The sequence below is a fragment of the Bufo bufo genome, chromosome 2, assembly GCF_905171765.1.
Source record: "Bufo bufo chromosome 2, aBufBuf1.1, whole genome shotgun sequence".
In the NCBI taxonomy this organism is placed as follows: Eukaryota; Metazoa; Chordata; class Amphibia; order Anura; family Bufonidae; genus Bufo; species Bufo bufo.
In genome coordinates, this window is record NC_053390.1 from 118,438,627 (window position 1) to 118,457,565 (window position 18,939).

General features: G+C 45.8%; 1 protein-coding gene across 1 annotated transcript in view; it reads right to left on the minus strand.

Annotated features, from left to right (window-relative positions):
- Positions 1–1,573: 1,573 nt before the first annotated feature.
- The window catches only part of MCCC2 (methylcrotonyl-CoA carboxylase subunit 2), a 174,365-nt gene continuing 156,999 nt past the window's right edge, over positions 1,574–18,939 (minus strand). Inside the window, exons 16-17 of the mRNA XM_040421473.1 lie at positions 10,236–10,321; positions 1,574–2,096 (exon numbers count right to left, since the gene is read on the minus strand). Of these exons, the coding sequence (XP_040277407.1) occupies positions 1,979–2,096; positions 10,236–10,321 (204 nt within the window). The 3' untranslated portion in view covers positions 1,574–1,978. The remainder of the gene's footprint in view (positions 2,097–10,235; positions 10,322–18,939) is intronic.

Here is an 18,939-nt window from a genome sequence, read left to right on the forward strand (position 1 = left end):
GGCACTGTCCTGCACCCTGTACCATTCATAGCCCTTTAGACAGTCTGTGCCACCTATTAGGCTCCATGTGCCACTGCTGGGCACCCTGTGCCAGTCAGAATCTATGGCCCCTAGTCAAGCAGCAGGTGTGCCCTGACCCCTGTACACAAGTGTGTGCCACCCTGCTGCCAGTCACTGTCCTGCAGCCTCTGACACCCTAGTGCAGGTTGTCAGAGTGCGGTTGCCAGGGGTGCTCACCAGGTTCTGCTCCTCGCTGTGCTCCAGGTCCACATTGCCTTGGCTCTTGCCAAGATCATGTGTCTTTGGCGCGTGATCCCGCGAGACCCACCTCTGGAGGTCACTGGTCTCGCAGGATTGCGCGCCCGAAGTCAGGGCCGGTGCAAGGATTTTTGTCAATAGAAGCAAATCTACATTTTGCCCCCCCATCATTTCACATTTCTGCCCCTCATGATTCATGTCCATTTCTTGCCCCCCCCCCCCATCATTTCACATTTCTGCCCCTCATGATTCATGTCCATTTCTTGCCCCCCCCCATGTGCTAATATCATAGTGCCATCCTCTCCCCCTGCCCCCTAATGTGCCAGTATCAAGTGCCTCTCTCCTCCCCCCTCCATGTGCCAGTATCATGGCGCCAATAGCCCCCCTCCCCGTGGCAGTAAAGTAACAGTCCGGTATTTTAAAAAAAAAAAAAAAACACTTTCAGAAAAGTTTCTTCTGGGATTCGAACTCACAACCTTTCACATCAGAGGCAAGGCATTTACCCTCACAGCTATGAGAGCTATATAGACAGTTACTTAAAAAAAGAAGACTTCTACTGTAGATAACTTTGATACTTAGTGTACATCCATACACATGACAGCTGCCCCAGTACACTGTGTATGGATGTAGCAGTGCTGGGTGTGTTGGGGCAGCTGACATGTGTATGGATGTACACTAGGTATCAAAGTTACCTACAGTAGAAGTCTTATTTTTATTTTTTTTAAGCAACTGGTAATACAGCTTTCATAGCTGTGAGGGTAAATGCCTTGCCTCTGATGTGGAAGGTCGTGAGTTCAAATCCCAGGAGAAACTTTTCTGAAAGAAAGCCTAAATGAGATTTAAATACACCAGGGTCTCGTAGCTGTGTGTCAGCTGCGTGCCGCTCTCTCTGCCCGAAGTGAACAAACTCATGCTCGCACTCATCGCAGCGCATCCGGCCGGCAAGTACAGGAACAGAAGGAGATGATCTCAGATGGATGACAAGTAGGGGGCGGGATGCAGGCGGCGGCCGGCGCCCCCAGGCAGAGTGCGCTCTGCCCCAAAAAACTATGAAAAATACAGATCATCCTGCAAAAAAAGAGCTCCTTAGCATAAATATAAAAAAGCTATGGGGGCCAGATTTTTAAAAAGTTTTAAGTATCATAAAAAAGACTTGCAGAATGAAGGTAACATGTTAGTTTTACTGCACAATGAACAATGTAAACATGAAATCCATAAAACAATCTCGGAATAGCGTTTTTTTCAAATTCCACCCCATGTTTTTGCTTCCCACCATATCGCTGCAATAGTGGATTGCACCTTTTTGTCTTACGACTAAGCTCAAAGCAAGATACGCAAAGAGCTGTATATGCTTTTTGAAGGACCCTGTAAATCACAGTATGTACAATTTTTCTTACCATCCCATCGATGCCCAAAACGTACCAGCCACTGAAGTAAACTCACCCTATTCTTGAAATTTCATAGTAATTCCACATTCGTGATATCAGATAATTACTAGTCTCATAGCTGAAAGGGTTGAAAAGCGAATGATGTAGTGTGACAGTCCTTACCTTCCAGCTGGCCAAAAAAGGCCAGTGGTTGATACTTTAGGTAAAATAATAGCTGCCATAAATCATACATAATAGTGTTTTATAAAAAGTTTTATTTTACAGGAAGAGAATATATTAGAAAGGTCACATTGGTTAAGTTTTTGTAGTAAGCACAATAATTCTGGACACAATCACATCCTAAAAACTCCAAACTGAGTCTTCTGTGTTGGTGCATTCAGAGCTGCACTGATGCTCAGGCCTAGAACCAATCTGGTGTCCGCAGGGTCGATAATCCCATCATCCCACAACCTGCAAATACACATCTTCATGACTACTGGGAAAATACAGCATTCTGCATGTCATTTACATATGACTACAAATACACAGCTGTGCCAAAGGAGTTAAAAGTAAATCTATAGACGTAAGCATACAATGTAGGCAAATGTACTCATTTAGTAATTTTACAGATCCCATTGAATGCAGTGGTAGCTATGCAAATCCATACTCATTGAGCTCCCCCTAGTGATGTTTTATCATGTATTGCATAAAGAGTAGCAAGGTATTTGATGTTCTATGGTGGAGATTTATCAATACATTTACATCTGTTGCTTGGTGTAAATACATAGAAAAATAGTGGCAACACAGGGTATCACCCTATGTCTGAAAACCAGAGTGACAAGCCGGGTAAAGATATGTTATAAAATTACAATGGACATTAACTTATGAAAAAGTAATTTGTCGCGCCTCTAAGTACTTTTCTAAGTTTAGCTAAGGGGTCTTTGGTTTCTTATGAGATTTGCTACTTATGGTAAAAATGTAAACATAATATATATATATAATGCATTTGGAAAGTCTTCAGACCCTTTCACTTTTTCACATTTTGTTGTGTTGCAATCTTGTGCTAAAATAAAAAGAACCCCCCCCCCAATCATTCTGCACTCAATACATCATCACGGAAAGTGAAGAAGTCTTTGTTAACTAAAACAAACAAAAAAACAACTAAAATCTTGCATTGTCTTGCGTGTTCAGACCCTTTACTCAGCACTTAGTTGAAGGACCTTTGGCAGCGATTACAGCCTCCAGTCTTCTTGCATATGATGCCACAGGATTTGCAAACCTGGATTTGGGGATTATCTGCTATTCTTCTCTGCAGTCACTCTCAAGCTCTGTCAGGATGGATGCGGACTGTCGGTGGACAGCCATTTTAAGGTGTCTGTAGAGATGTTCGATTGGATTCAAGTCAGGGCTCTGTCTTGGCCACTCAAGGAGATTTACACAGTTGTCCCTAAGCCTCTCCTGTGTTGTCTTGACAGTGTGCTCTGGGTCATTGTCTTGTTGGAAGGTGAACCTTCGGCCCAGACTGAGGTTCAGAGAACTCTGGATCAGGTTTCCAAGAATGTCTCTGTACTTTGCTCCATTCAGCGTTCCCTCAACTCTGACCAGTCTCCCTGTCCCAGCCGCTAAAAAACACCCCCATACTGTAGCATGAGGTTGTCACCGCCATGCTTCACTGTAGGGATGGTGTCATGTATTGCCTAGTTTCCTCCAGACATCGTGCTTCAGTGATGGTAGACCTTCTGAAAATATCTGCATCCAGGATTTTTGGAGCTCAGCCAGAGTGACCATTGGGTTCTTGGTCACCTCTCTTACCAAGGCCCTTCTGCTCTGAATACTTAGTCTGGAGGGGCGGCCAGCTCTAGCAAGATTCCTGGTTATTCCAAAGTTCGCCAAACTTCTTTTATTTAAGAATTATGGAGGCCACTGTGCTGTTGGGAACTTTCAGTGCAGCAGAAATTGTTTTTACCCCACCCTTCTCCAGACAATCCTGTCTGAGCTCTACAGGCAGTTCTTTCCTCCTTAAGGTTTGGTTCTTGCTCTGATATGCATTGTCAGCTGTGAGACCGTATACAGAGATGTGTCTTTCAAAATCATGTCCACACAACTGAAGTTACCACAGGTGGACTCCAATCAAGATGAAGAAACATCTCAAAGGTGGTCAAGGGAAATAGGAGGCCCCCAGAGCAAAATTTCAAGTGTTATAGCAAAGGGTCTGAATAGGGGTGGGCGATATGGCCTAAAATCTATATTGCGATATAATTTTAAGCATGTGCGATATGCGATATATATTGCGATATATTGTTTTCTATATTTGGGGGGGCGTGTTTAAACTTTTTTTTTACTTTTTATTTAATAACTATTAGTCTCCTTAAGGGCTAGAACGTAGAACCCTTGTCATATTCACCCTAATAGAGCTCTATTAGGGTGAATAGGACTTTACACTCTCCCTGCTGCCCTGTGCTTTGTGCACACAGCAGCAGGGAGCTGATCCCCCTCCCTCCCCTAAACGGTGCCATCCACAGATCCCCCCTCCCCTAAACGGTGCCATCCACAGATCCCCCCCCTCCCCTAAACGGTGCCATCCACAGATCCCCCCCCTCCCCTAAACGGTGCCATCCACAGATCTCCCCCCTCCCCTAAACGGTGCCATCCACAGATCCCCCCCTCCCCTAAACGGTGCCATCCACAGATCCCCCCCCCTCCCCTAAACGGGGCCATCCACAGCTCCCCCCCCTCCCCTAAACGGTGCCATCCACAGATCCCCCCCCCCTCCCCTAAACGGTGCCATCCACAGATCCCCCCCCCCTCCCCTAAACGGTGCCATCCACAGACACCCCCCCCTCCCCTAAACGGTGCCATCCACAGATCCCCCCCTCCCCTAAACAGTGCCATCCACAGATCCCCCCCCTCCCCTAAACGGTGCCATCCACAGATCCCACAAATCAAATTGGCTTCTCAGGAGATATATATGTTAAAGGCATCTCATTCAGTAGTACTGCCTATATATGCCTTTAACATATATATCTCCTGAGAAGCCAATTTGATTCTAAAGGGTTAATTTAATTCATCCTGTAATCTAAACTCTGTGTCATCTGTCCCTTCTCTTATCTCTCTGCTCCTTATCACTGCTGCAACAAGAGCCGACAGCCTCAGTGTAACCTGTTCTACAGTCTGACTCCCGACTCTTCTAACTCAATGAATCGAATGAGTCACTAACTGAGTCGGATCTTTAGATTCTTGTGACTCATTCGATTCCTTTAGACTCCCTGACCCTGCACTACTCCGAGGACTCGCGTCAGAGCTGCAGTGTGCTGTGCTGGCCTCGCCCCCTCAGCTCTGGTCGGTGATTGGTTGGTGGGCGGGGAGGGGTGGGGCTGGCAGAAGCAGCTCTTCCACTCTAAGATCATATTACTGACTCCTCCCCAGTCCCTCCCTCAGGCTCCTGCTCCAGCGTGAGGTGGTGAGCTGAGCGTCTCTGTCTGCAGTGTCTGTGTGCTGGGACTGAGAGCCGATTCAAACAGATCGGATCATTCAAGTGAATCGACTCCTCCGGTTCACTGAACTGAATCGATTCAAATGAACGATTCGTTCATGAACCGGACATCACTAGTTATCGGAGCTAAGACCTAGTAAGGTATACAGTAAAGAGATCACCAATTAATAAAGTTAAAGTTACTGATTAGTTTTTAAATGTTCTACTGTCAGCGGCGTGGCCCTGTATGTTCTAACCCCCAGGCAAGCGTCCCTGTCACCATAGGAACGCCTGGGGGTTAGAATATACCATCGGATTTGAGTTTTCAGGCGCTCACTGAGATCGTGAAAACTCAATGATTTACTGTCAGTCCCTCCCCTCCTCCTCTTGTCATTGGTGGTCAGCGGCAGCCGCGCACAGTGGGGAGGGAGGGACTCTCTCCTTCTCCACTGTGCCGGCTCAGGATCATATCGCGGTCCGGCGATATAGGCGATATGCTCAAAATCCATATCGTGGCACAAATTTATATCGCATATCGCCTATATCGTCTATATCGCCCACCCCTAGGTCTGAATACTTATGTCCATGTGAAATTGTATTTTTTTTACCTTTTTAACAAATTAGCTAAAATTTCTAAAATTCTGTTTTCATTATGAGAGATAGAGTGCTGATTGATGGGGGGAAATGTTAAGGGGGTGATTTATTATACTGATATACGCCTATATTAGGAGTATTTCAGGCGCAAATTGCGGAGCAACGATTAGTTGCGCCGCAATCTGCGACTTTTCCCCGCTCGCATGAGCTCTAATGTTGTGGGCGGAGAAGAGGACGGGTCGGCAGGCCCATTTGAGGTACCATTTTCTATGCCTGTTTTAGGCATAGAAAAAGGTCTAAATGTAAGACAGCTAATGTAGGAAGCGGTCTTACATTTAGAACTGGCGGAGGATCCGCCGAAGTTATGAAGAGAATGGCGCCTCTACATAACTCCGGCGATCCACTGCCAGCTATAGGGCTTTATTAAGACCAGTGTCTAAAACGCCAGTCTTAATAAATGTGCCCCTAAATTTTTCTATTTTAGCACAAGGCCACAACATAACAAAAGGTGAAAAAAGCAAAAGGGTCTGAAAACTTTCTGAATGCACTGTATGTTTTCTCCATAGTCACATAGGCTGAACTAAATGGGCCCTCTATGCAGTTGCATACAGATTTTATTGACAGTACAATGCCGCACACATTGTAAAATATTCATTGAATGGACCTTCCCAGAAACCCTCTGAGCGAAAAGTCCATGTAATTTAGGTAAATTGATCAGCCCACATAGGGAAAAAAAAAAAAAAAGCGTAGGCAGGGTGATAAATGTTACCGGGGAGGAAGGCTCCTAATGACTCTCATAAATACACATCGTTCAATGAATGTCTGATTTATAATTAAAACACATGCAAACAATGAGCAAACACATCTAATGGCAGATGGGAATGTGCTGCATTACCTAATGTTACTCTCCTTTTATACTTGGCGTGCGGACATAATACTTAACACTGTCACTCCAAAAACTAGTGTGACACTACCACTCCCTGAAGGTGCATCTCTCATTACAATGGATCTCACAATGGTGCTATTAGAGAAAGTACCAATTGCTAAACAAGCTATTCACAGCGGAGGTGGCCCTTCTAGTGAGTGATCTATTATTCATTCTAATTATCTATAATAGTCTATCAGTCCATGAGGACGGCGCGTGAAGCATCAGACAAGCTGTAACATCTATGTGATACTAAGCAGATTACTAATATTTCATCACAAGTACACAAGACTTGTGACAAACACTACCTAATCTGGAATTATGAGTACTATTCCAAATGATTTACATAACAGAAGTCACATGAAAGGGCTTTGCTTCAATTGTATTTAACCGAATCAATCATTTGTGAATTAAAGGGTTTGTCCTACTATAAAATTGGGGGCAGTTTTATCAACAAATTCATGGCAGTTTTCCGACTTTATGAGGCCCCTCTGCCACTTTTTGAGATATAAAAATGCACTGGAAACAACTGGAATTAGAATTAGCACAGAAGAGAGATTTGGTGTTGCTGCAAATCTCTGCATGCAGGTATGTCTCCGACAGATATATATTGTATTTTTCACCCTATAAGATGCACTTTTCCCCCTAAAGGCTTCTCGCTCTGCTGTGACTGTGTACAGCGTGAGTACGTCGGCGCCCTGTGCCGATGTGAGAAGCAGCAGCGGCATATGGAGCAGGAGAGCTAAGTTAATTGTCGTTTTTTTAAATGTTTGCTCTGTGTCCGGGGGTCATTCACATCGGGCTCTGATCTGAGGTCTGCTTGGAGGGGTCATTCACATCTGAAGTCTGATTGGGGGTGGGGATCAGCGTCATTTACATTGGGGCTCTGATCTGGGGACTCCCTGGGAGGGGGGTCATTTACATTGGGGGTTTGATCTGAGGTCTGTTTTGGGGTCATTCGCATTGCGGGTCTGAATTCACATTGGGGCTGCGATCTGAGTGGGGGTCTTATGAACTTTGGGGGTTTGAGTTGAGGTTTGATTGGGGGTTTTATTAACATTGGGAGTCTGAGCTGAGGTCTGATTAACATTGGGTGTCTGACTGTGGCTCTGAGGGAAAGTCTGATGAAACATTTATTTTCTTATTTTCCTCCTCTAAACCCTAGGTGCGTCTTATGGACAGATGTGTCTTATATGGCGAAAATACGGTAAATCATTACAGGTGTTGTATGATTAGACACTGGGTTTTGCCCCAGGAGGGCATAACAGGGCTTCCCCTGCTGCCCTATAAAAAGGCTCTCGGAAGCTAATTTCGGGTACTTCTAGTGTACCCTCTTGGTGAGAGACTGCTAACTGCTAGACATGACTTTACAACACACTCAAAGACATTCTCCCCAGGGGCTGCATTATTGGACTGAGAAAAGGTGGGTCATTTCGATAAACTGCCCACCATCTGGGCCGTTCTGACCTAGCTGTAGGGAAGCGTTGGGGACAGTGGTTATGTGAGGGCTGGCGTACACGATGAACAGGATGGCCCAGACAGACTACCGGTAAAGATGGTTGTTTGATCCGCAGACAAGCACGAGCAGCTCCCAGTTTCATTGCCCACTATCCAAACACAGTTGGAACATTTGTTACGCAATCTTGTCGCGCTGCCCGGACCATTTCCAGCTGCTTAGCATAAGGAAATTTGTTGTTCTGGCGCCCATTACATTTCCTGCCATGGACAGCCAGCCACTGTCGACTTCATTTGCAGTGGTGTTGTAAATGAGAAAGCTGGACTGGTATGAACTGGAACCGTATGATCTTTAGCGACAATCCAGGATCTGACAATGTTCAGGTTAGAGTATGGAGGCCTCGTGGTGAGAGCCTTTGCTGTGGAGCAACACACGGCCCCAACTGCTGATTTGATGATCTGGGGTGCCATCACATACGACAGTCGGTCGCCCCTAGTAGTGATGAGGGACACTAAGAGCTCAGTGATATGTGCACGACATCCTGCGGCCATGTTGCCTCTCATGGCAAGGCTTCCAACTGGCATTTTTCAGCTCGCACACACACAAACTGTATCCCTGGAACGTGACCACTAAATTACAACACCTCCTTGGTCTGCCCGGTCGCCAGATTTATCGCCAGTTGAGCATTTATGGGGCCAGCTGGGAAGTCAGCTTAAGTAACCTATAAGTATGCAGGATCTACAGGTCCAGTTACAACATCTGTGGGCAAATGTGCTGCAGGATACCATGCGGAACCTGTACGCCTCCATGCCCAACCGTATCTCATCTTGTATCCAGGCTAGAGGTGGCCCAACAGGCCTAGAGCCTCCTCTCAGTTGTACAGTTTTCCCCAATAAACGTATCCTTTCGCTCTAATATTATATTCACTTCCATCGTCATCATTACATTCTGACATATAAAGTTTCATTCATTTCCAACAACTCCTTCTTGGTGCCTTATATTTTTTCTGAGAGTATTTAAGCTCTCATAGGATTTCCTGGACTGGATTTAACTGTATATATCTGTAGCCTTCAAGGTCTACAAGGACAAGTAGTTCTGTACTGACTTTTAGCATCTAAATGTGAAGAAGATTGTTTACACCCTACCATAAGAAGGGCTCTTGAAAATAGGTATGAATTCTAGAAAGTTGCATAGCTTTTCATTATACAATAAGTTAAAGTAAATCTATCAGCTCCGAAATAACCTCCAAACTAGAGTAGGTGATGCATAGCGTAAGTGATGCAGAGTCCGATTATGTACTTTTTATCTTCATCCTTCCTTGAGTCCTCACCATTATGTGCAGGAGCTCAGGAGTCCTCTCAGTGCATTTTACTGCTGGTTTGTTGGAGCACAGTGTCAGAATGCAAGTGAATATGAAGATAAAAATTACATAACTGAACTCCGAGTGACACTGTAGGGGGTGTTTTGGAGCAGACAGAATCCCTTTATGGAGCTGGTGTATGCCTAGAATATGCCATAAATGTCTGTGGGGTCCTACCTTTGTTCTGATTATTTTTTTTTTACCAGCGAGTCTATCAGCAGTTTTGACCCCTCAAAACTGCTGACAACACCATACAGGTGCTTAGATAATAGTGTAAGCATGCCTCCCTAGGAGGTTAAATTACATCATAAATCCAGTTGGTGTTCCAGATGTAAGAAGGTTGCCTGTGATTAAAAGAAAAATTGGGGCACAGTCACGGGTTGGGATTGGCTGAAGCAGTCTCGTCTCATCAATGTGAAGTCAGCGCTCTAGCCCTGTAGACATACACCACAGAGGAGGACTGAAATGGTGAAAGTCAACAGATAATTATTGTTCTTTTTTCCCCTTTTTTACACTTTCCTCTGCCTGTGCCCCAGTTTTTGCTCTCAGAGAACCGCTTTTAGGTTTACAGACATACTAACAAAAGCTCAGGTAAGCATGGAAGGCTTAACATCATACCTGTCTGTAGACATTAGATTTTGGCAAGCTCAGGCAGCAATCTACTGGTTTACAGGCCAAAACTGAGATTCAGTGTTGGTTAATTTATGCAAAAATTATTTTGTGGTAGAAAGGCTACCTGTACAAGGTAAATATCTGACCAGGTATATCATAATAGCATCCATATATCAGCCATATCATCTCACCTGCCACTGGAGTAGTATGGATTGCCTTCCTCCTCAAATCGTTTGATTATTGGATCTTTAAGAGCAGCTTCGTCCTTTTCTGAAAACTGAACATAACACAAAGCTATGAAAAAATATTCAACTTTATTTCAAAGAGCATTGTATAAGATAATTCACTGAGGTGGTGGGGCAAAAAACATTAAAGGGAACCCGTCACCCCTCCTCAGAAGTCTGTTTTAGGCTAGTTTCACACTAGTGCTAGACATCTCGGGTAGACGTCTGGATCTGGAATTGCCGATTCTCTGCATATTTGCTGGGTTAATGGTAGTTAATGAGCAGGATGGCAAGGAGGTAGCTTCTGGTACTGTCGCTTTTCAGAGAGATCAAGCAGACCGTGCCAAGTTCCGTGCCAGATATAAAAGCGCAAGTGTCAAAATAGCCTTAGTAGATACTTGTATTTCTCATGAAATAACAATTCTGGCATCTTTTCTTACAACTCGGCCTTTTACTGTTCCTCTGGTATGCTTCCTGGAAAGGTATGAATAAACTAACAACAGGGTGTTCCTATTCCCTTTGTTGACAAGGTTTGTCCCTGCACAGTCTGACATGATCAGGACTGACAGGACAGTGTCCGTGTGAAGGACTCGGAGGAATAGTTAAACCAGTTGTCAATACGGTTAGACATTTCAGGAGGATTAACAGACGAACAGCACAATAATGCATTCTAAAGAAAGATGCTCCAGAATTATTTTATGGGTAATGCAAGTATTTACTGAAAACAACATGTGAGGAGAACCAACTAGTTTCCTTTTTTAACTAATCTATAGAAACATGCAATAAAAAAATTCACAATGTATTGAATTAAATTATGTTAAATGGGTTGTCTCAAGATACAAACGCCCCTATCAACAGGATAGGAGTTATGGATCAGATCAATAGGGGTTCAACTGATCGGACCCCTACAAATCACAAGAACAGGGGTCCAAATTCTGTGAAGGAATAGAGCAATGGTCGAGCATGCACAATGCAGCTCCACTCATTCTTTACGAGACGGCCAGAGATTGCTCAGCCCTGTACTTGGCAACCTCCAGCAGTCCAATAGATAATAAATGGAGCGGCAGCGCATACATTCATTCATTCAGGTAGCTTGGGACCCCCGTTCTTGTGATCAGTGGTGGACCCAGCCAGATCCCCGTCGATCAGATACTTATACCCTATCCCAGTGATGGCTAACCTCCGGCACTCCAGCTGTGGTGAAACCAAGACTACCAGCATGCTCTAGTCATTTCTATGGAGTTCTGAGAACAGCCAAGCAAGTGTGCATGTTGGGAGCTGCAGTTGTACCACAGCTGGAGTGCCGGAGGTTAGCCATCACAGCCCTATCCTGTGAATTCCTATTATAACACAGGAAATCATATGCAATTCTAGGCATCATAGCACTTATATAGGAAATATTGAACAATCTCTAAACAAGGGAACACATTCATTTAAAGAGATTTGGTTGCAGTTTCCACAAACAACACAACTAAAAATAAAAATCCTTATATTAAGTGAACAGCTTTCATAAGCAAGAAAAAAAGAACTACAAATTTGATCCCACGCAGAACATGACTGCAGGGCAGACAATTACAATTGTAATATGAATCAATTCAACATTGGGTATAATCTTAAATAATGAAATTAGCACACAAAATCACATTACTGTCACAGGCTGATGAGGATGACGTTTTATTGCATATTTCATTAACAAGGTGACAAATGCAAATTTCAGATATAGATAAACAGCAATGTTCTTATGGTGGCCCCAATACATTGTAACCGGCATGGTGTATAAGATGAACTTGAAAATGAATAATAAACTCAATGTTTAGGTTAAGAAATCACAAGGTCCTCCTTGTGTGGAGCACGGCCGCCGCTGCACCTCCCCGTCGCGTGGATCAAAACATCTGGCAACGGGAGGAGTAGCCAATAGCAGGTCGTGACAGGGACAAGCCTCCCTAGCATCACCCACAATGCTAGGGAGGCTCGTCCCCGTTGCTGCATGGTATTGACTGCCCCCCCCAACCCCCCTCCGTTGCCGGATGTTTTTATCCGCGCAGCGGGGTGATGCAGCGGCAGCTGTGTGGGCATCAAAAGAGAACAGGGAGCGGGGTAAGTATGACCAGTATCAGGTGCACGGGCATTATAGGGGGCATTATATACTTCCCGTAAGTACCATTTTCGTTCTTGCATTTTACCAAGTTCCAATAGCCATAACTTTTTTAAATTTTCCATTTATATCGTAATATGCGTGCTTATTTTTGCATTATAAATTGCTTTTTTTTTTTATTATGGGACCATTTAATTTACTATGTCTTGTATTGGAAAACAGTAAACAATTTCGACAAGGTTTTTGGGTTTTGATACTACTGCATTCACTGTGCTGTAAAAATGACATACTTATTCTGCGACTCAATACGATTACGGAGATACAAAATTTGCATCACCATTTTCTGACAGCCATAAATGGTCAATTACGTGTTCTTATTTTTTGTCTCCCTAGCAGCGTACACTGCGCAGGGAAAATATCTTTATATTTCAGTAGTTCAAACATTTTCGGGTGCGGCGATATCTGTCATGTTTATTTATTTTATATCCCCTTTAGGGGGCTAGAACCTGGGATCTTCTGATTCCTTGTCCCAGTCACCATAATAAAAATCTATTATGGAGAATGGGATTCTGCCACTCTACCTGTTGAGCTGTGTCTCATGCACAGCTCAGCAGGCAGATTACGATGACAGGCCTGGAAAGCTTCAGCAGGGTCCACGCTGTCATGATAACCGATCGGAGCCCCGAAATTTCACTGAAGGGGGGGGGGCCCGATCGGAAGGCAAAGGGAGCCGGATCCCTCTGCCTAACTTCACAGATGCCATGATCACTACTGAATGCGGTGTCAAATGGGGATAAATTACTGGTTTCGGAATGAGCTCAGCGCAGCAGCCCGCTCCATACAAGCCCTCAGCCACGATAACATACAGGTACGTCATGGTGGCTGAAGGGGTTAAACTAGAATGTAGGCATAGCTAACCATCCTTCTAGTTAAGCCTCATGCACACGACCGATTTTTTTTGCGGAACGGGTTTGATAGTTCTGTGATCCATGTCCGTTTTTTCTTCCGTGGGTCTTCCTTGATTTTTGGAGGATCCACGGACATGAAAAGTGAAAAAAAAATTTAAGTCAAGTTTGCCTTTAAAATGATTGAAAAAAAACGGACACGGATCACGGACGCGGATGACAATCTTGTGTGCATCCGTGGTTTTTCACGGACCCATTGACTTAAATGGGTCCGCGAACCGTTGTCCGTGAAAAAAATAGGACAGGTCATATTTTTTTCACGGACAGGAAACACGGATCACGGACGTGGATGAAAAACTGTGCATTTTCCGATTTTTCCACGGACCCATTGAAAGTCAATGGGTCCGCAGAAAAACACGGAAAACGGAACAACGGCCGTGGATGCACACAACGGTCGTGTGCATGAGGCCTTAAAGATGAAATACATGATTCTGGTGCACAGAAATGGTGCAGATTTGTCCAATTTATAGTTGATGTAAATTTTTGGGTGGCCAGAATTTTAAAGCATTGTGACAGATTTTTGACAGAATTCTTGCACATTGGGAGAGATTTTTAGGGCAAGTGGAAACATTTTCAGCATAAACTAATAGGTGGTATAAACTAGACCAGACAGTCTAAAGATGGACCAGATTTATCATCCAGCATCAGTCCCTGTGATAAATTTGGTGCATTTTCACATTAAGTTTACAATGTGGTTTCGTAAACGTGGATTTTTCTAAAACTAGATGCGCCAACTTACATCAAAAATGCGCCAAATTTTGGCATTATTTACAAGGTCTAGGTACACTCATATTAGTAAATGTGGACCACTGTATTTTGTAAAGGACTCTGATGAGGCTCCTGTCCTCAAAATAGAACGTGATTTACAGCTTCAGGCAGATTTTCTTTATTTTTATCATATTCTTAGTGTTTATTTTTTTTTCTTCTTTTGATTGTCATTTAGAGGCTTTTGAACCATGATTTTTAACCACCTAACTGTCCAGCTACAGCAGTGGGAAAAGTAGCTAATTGGAGGGGGGAGGGCTGCTTTAGATGCTGCCATCTCCTGAATGGTAGTAGCTACAAACATGCAACTGATCTTGTTCGAAAGACAATACCAGGATGACAGCAATCTTCAGGGAAAGATGTCACTGATGCTGTGAATGCAACTGAAAGTAAAAGTAAAAACAGGTTTTACCCGCGATTATTCCTGACTCGATTTCTAAAGCCTCATGCAGACGTCTGTGGAACACGGTCCGTGAGATACCGGACTGGCGTTGCTGGAGCGCGTGACGTCATAGCAACCAATGACGCAGTGCGCTCCTGCAATGCTAGTCCGGTATCTCACGAACCGTGTTCCACGGACGTCTGCATGAGGCTTAACAGTGATTTCTCCTCCGTTGCTTTGACTTTAGCTGCCATTCTGGTCTTGTATGAAAGCCTGGAATGTCAGCTTTCAAACAAGACCTGCTGCTACCATTCAGGGGATAGCAGCATCTAAAGCAGCCCTCCCCCCTCCAGTTAGCTACTTTTCCCACTGCCTGAGCTGGACTCGGGCAAAACAGTTATCTTAATTTACAAACTGTTTAGCTACAATGGTCATCCAAGAACCAATGATGATATTACAACTTGAAGCATCACTTGATAGAAGTCATAGCAGGGATAGAAAGTTAAAAAAAAATGTTTGTGGAAGTGCAATAAAGAAACTATAAGCAGTATAGCCAGTTTTCATTAAGCCTAAATTAATGTATTACCAAAAAGAACTACGGTATTTAGGAAACTTCAAAATCTATTCAACCAAACATGCAATTCTATTATAAAGTATGGGAATTATCGAAGTAGCTTAATGGATACCATTATAATTGTATAAGGACTCTTCTCATCACTCAGGAGAAGCATGCAGATCCCAATATTCAAAGCAGTGGTGGGCAGATGGTAATAGTAAAATTAATATTAGTTTTATACATTTATGCTGCAGCATCACGGTAAACTTGTGATAATGGATCCCCCAAAAAACTAGATTTTTCTACTTACCGTAAAATCTGTTTCTCTTCCGTTCATTTGAGGACACAGGCTTGACCGTGGGTATAGCTGCTGCCACTAGGAGGTGACACTAAGCACAAAAGTGTGAGCACCTCCCTCCAGCTATACCCTTCCTACAGGGACTAAGCTAAAACAGTTTGTGCAAAAGCAGTAGAAGAAGCAAAAGAAAAACTGGAAAACCAAACAATGTACAAACCCAGAACCACGCAGGCCACAACGAGGCCTGTAACAAGACAGAATGGGTGGGAGCCGTGTCCCCCAATGAACGGAAGAGAAACAGATTTTACGGTAAGTACAAAAATCTAGTTTTCTCATCTGTATCATTGGGGAACACAGGCTTGACCATGGGACGTTACAGACCAGCCCCAGGGGTGGGCTATAAATGAAGAAGCCCTCCGGCCAATCAGAGAACCACCGTCTGCAACACTATACGCCCCAGAGAAGAGTCAGAAGATGCAAAAGGTGTGCACTCAAAATGTACTTCCCAAGAGACCCCTACTGCCCAAGCAGAATGAGCAGTAAGTAGGAAGGGCAGAGCCCGGTCACTGATAAAGTATGCTACCACAATGGCCAAACAAATCCATAGGAAATGGAAACTTTGGACGCAGCCAGCCCTCGTCTCGGTCCCTCTGGAATGACGAATAGTGAATCTGTCCGTCAAAAAGAGGACATCTGAGACAGAAAGATGCGAATGGCCCGAACGAAATCCAGAGTGTGGAGCGACTGCTCACAAGGATGAGACGGGGCAGGACAAAAGGAAAGGAGAATGATCTCTTCATCGAGATGGAAAGCCGACACGACCTTCGGAAGGAAGGACTGAACAGGGCGAAGGACTACTTTGTCCTAATGGAGGATAAGGAAGGGGCGACAGACAAGAAAGAGCCGCTAGTTCCGACACCCTACGGATCGAAGTGACTGCCACCAAAAAGGCCACATTGTAGGACAGGAAGCGAAGGGACACCTGCTGCAAAGGCTCAAACGGAGAGGACTGGAGAGCGCTGAGCACCAGATTAAGGTCCCAAGGATTCAATAGAGTACGGTAAGGTGGCCCAGCATGCGCCACCCCCTGCAGAAAGGTCCGAACCGCAGAAAGCAAAGCCAAGTTCCGCTGAAAAAGAATGGAAAGGGCTGAAACCTGCCCTTTGAGGGAACTGAGAGCCAGCCCCAAGTCCATACCCGACTGCAGGAAAGACAAGAGTTGCAGCAACGAGAACCGAATGGGAGACAACTGGTGGCGTTCGCACCAACTAAAGTAGGACTTTCAGGTCCGGTGATAGATCCAGGAGGACGACGACAGCTTTCTAGCACGAATCATGGTCTGGACAACAGCATCCGAGAAACCCGAGCCCTTAGTACGGTGGCTTCAACAGCCAGGCTGTTAATTGTAGAGACCCTAAATTCGGGTGGAAGATTGGTCCCTGCGACAAGCGGTCCTCCCGAACGGGAAGACGTCAGGGTTCATTGGCGAGGTGGCAGACTAGGGATGCGTGCCATACTCTGTGTGGCCAGTCCAGGGGGGCCACGAGAATAACAGGCAGACCTTCGGACCTGATTTTCCAGAGAAGATGCGTAATGAGCGGAAGAGAAGGGAACACGTAAGGAAACGTGTACTGCGTCCATGGGATCACAAGGGCGTCCGACGCCCGAGCCAGAGGGTCCTTGAGCCTTGCAACGAAGTTCTCTACCTTGTGATTGAAGCGGGAGGCCATGACATCCACAACCGGCAGACCCCATCGCTCACAGATCACGAGAAAGACCTGTGGATGCAGAGCCCATTCGCCGGGATCGAGTCTCTCTTGGCTGAGAAAGTCAGCGATCCAGATGTCGACACCGGGGATATGAACTGCTGACAGAGCTGGGACATGGCTTTCCGCCCAGGAGAGGACGAGCGCTGCTTCCGACATGACTGCCCTGGTGGTTTAGATATGCGACTGCCGTGAAGTTGTCGGATTGAACCCGAACTGGATACCCCTAGGACAGTCCGCTCAATGAACCAGAGAGACTAATCATCCGCAATTCCAGAATATTGATCGGAAGGGAGTGTTCCTCGCGGGACCAGGTGCCCTGGACCAAGAGATTGTCCAGACCCCCCATCCCCCCAGAGACTGGCATCCATCGTCAACACTATCCAGCAGAGGGGAAGGAAGGAGCAGTCCGATGTCAGCATCGGAGACATCAACCACCACCGAAGGTCTCGGCGCGTCGGGGCAGGGAGACGGATGAGTTGATCCAGGGAGGCTGGGGAATGGTCCCAAATGGTCAGAATGTGCCGCTAAAGAGCCCTGGTATGGAACTGAGCATAGGGCACTGCTTCGAAGGAAGAGACCATGTGGCCCAGAGCCCTCATGCACTGGAGAATGGGAAGAGGATCTGACGACGGAGAGTGGAGAGTTTGTCTGGGGGCAAGAATATCTTGGCCTGATCGATGTCAAACAGCATGCCTAGAAACATCAGCTGCCGAGATGGGTGAAGACATGACTTTGATAGGTTCAGAACCCAAAGCATTCCAGGGTGTCCCGGACGATGTGTAGGCTGTCCGCTGCTGCCTGGAATGAAGGACCCTTGATCAGGATATCATCCAAGTACGGAATCGCCACTATCCCCCTGGCATGAAGCAGAGCCATGACTGAGGTTAGAATCTTGGTAAAGATTCTGGGAGCTGTGGCAAGACCGAACGGGAGGGCCACAAACTGGTAATGAAAATGTCCCCCTGTGAACCGAAGATATTTCTGGTGACCGACGCAGATGGGAACATGGAGGTAGGCGTCCTTGATGTCTATCGAGGACAGATACTGCCCCGGATCCGTGGATGCAATGATCAAACGCAGGGACTCCATCTGGAAGCGGCGCAGCCAAAGGAATCGGTTGAGAGCTTTGAGGTCTAGGATGTGATGGACCGTAACCTCCTTCTTGGGGACTATAAAGAGATTGGAGTAGAATCCGCGAAAACGGTCTTGAGGCGGAACAGGAACAATCACTCCCTGCCGCAGAAGGGTGAGAATAGCTTGAAAAAAGGAATGGGCGGCGGAGGGAGAGGTCGGGGAGGACGAGCGAAAAACCCTCCGGAGTCGGGTGGGTGCTCGCAGGAGGGGCAGAAAGAAGCTTGGCAAGCACAGAGGGCTTCCCTTCACCCTCCCTCCCCCCACACACACACAGGAGAAAATTTCCACACAGCTGTTAAACCTTTCCCCGCCTGAGGGGACAAGGCTTCGTGGGGGCCACCCACAGCAAGTAACCTGAGAAGGGGAGGGGGGGGAAGAAAAAAGGGGGTTTGGAGCCAGGAATACTTACACGTCTGGCATGTTCTGCCCCCCTGGTTCCAGCCGGGTAACCACCATCGGTGTGCGGCCCCTTGGGGAGGGCTGCTACACTGGATACAGAGGGGATTTGTTGTGGGCGGCCGTGGTGACCCGAAAGCTGGCGGGACACAGAGGCTTTGGGAACCTCGGGTCCTCCTTGTCTTCTGGAGACCGGGAAGGAAGCAGCAAGGCAGCAAGCTTGGGGACCCCCTGGCCTTCCGTCTCCTGTGTGGGAGTGCAGGCAGCTAGGACTGCCTGTGATCCCGCTAGAAGAAAAGAAAAAAAGGAAA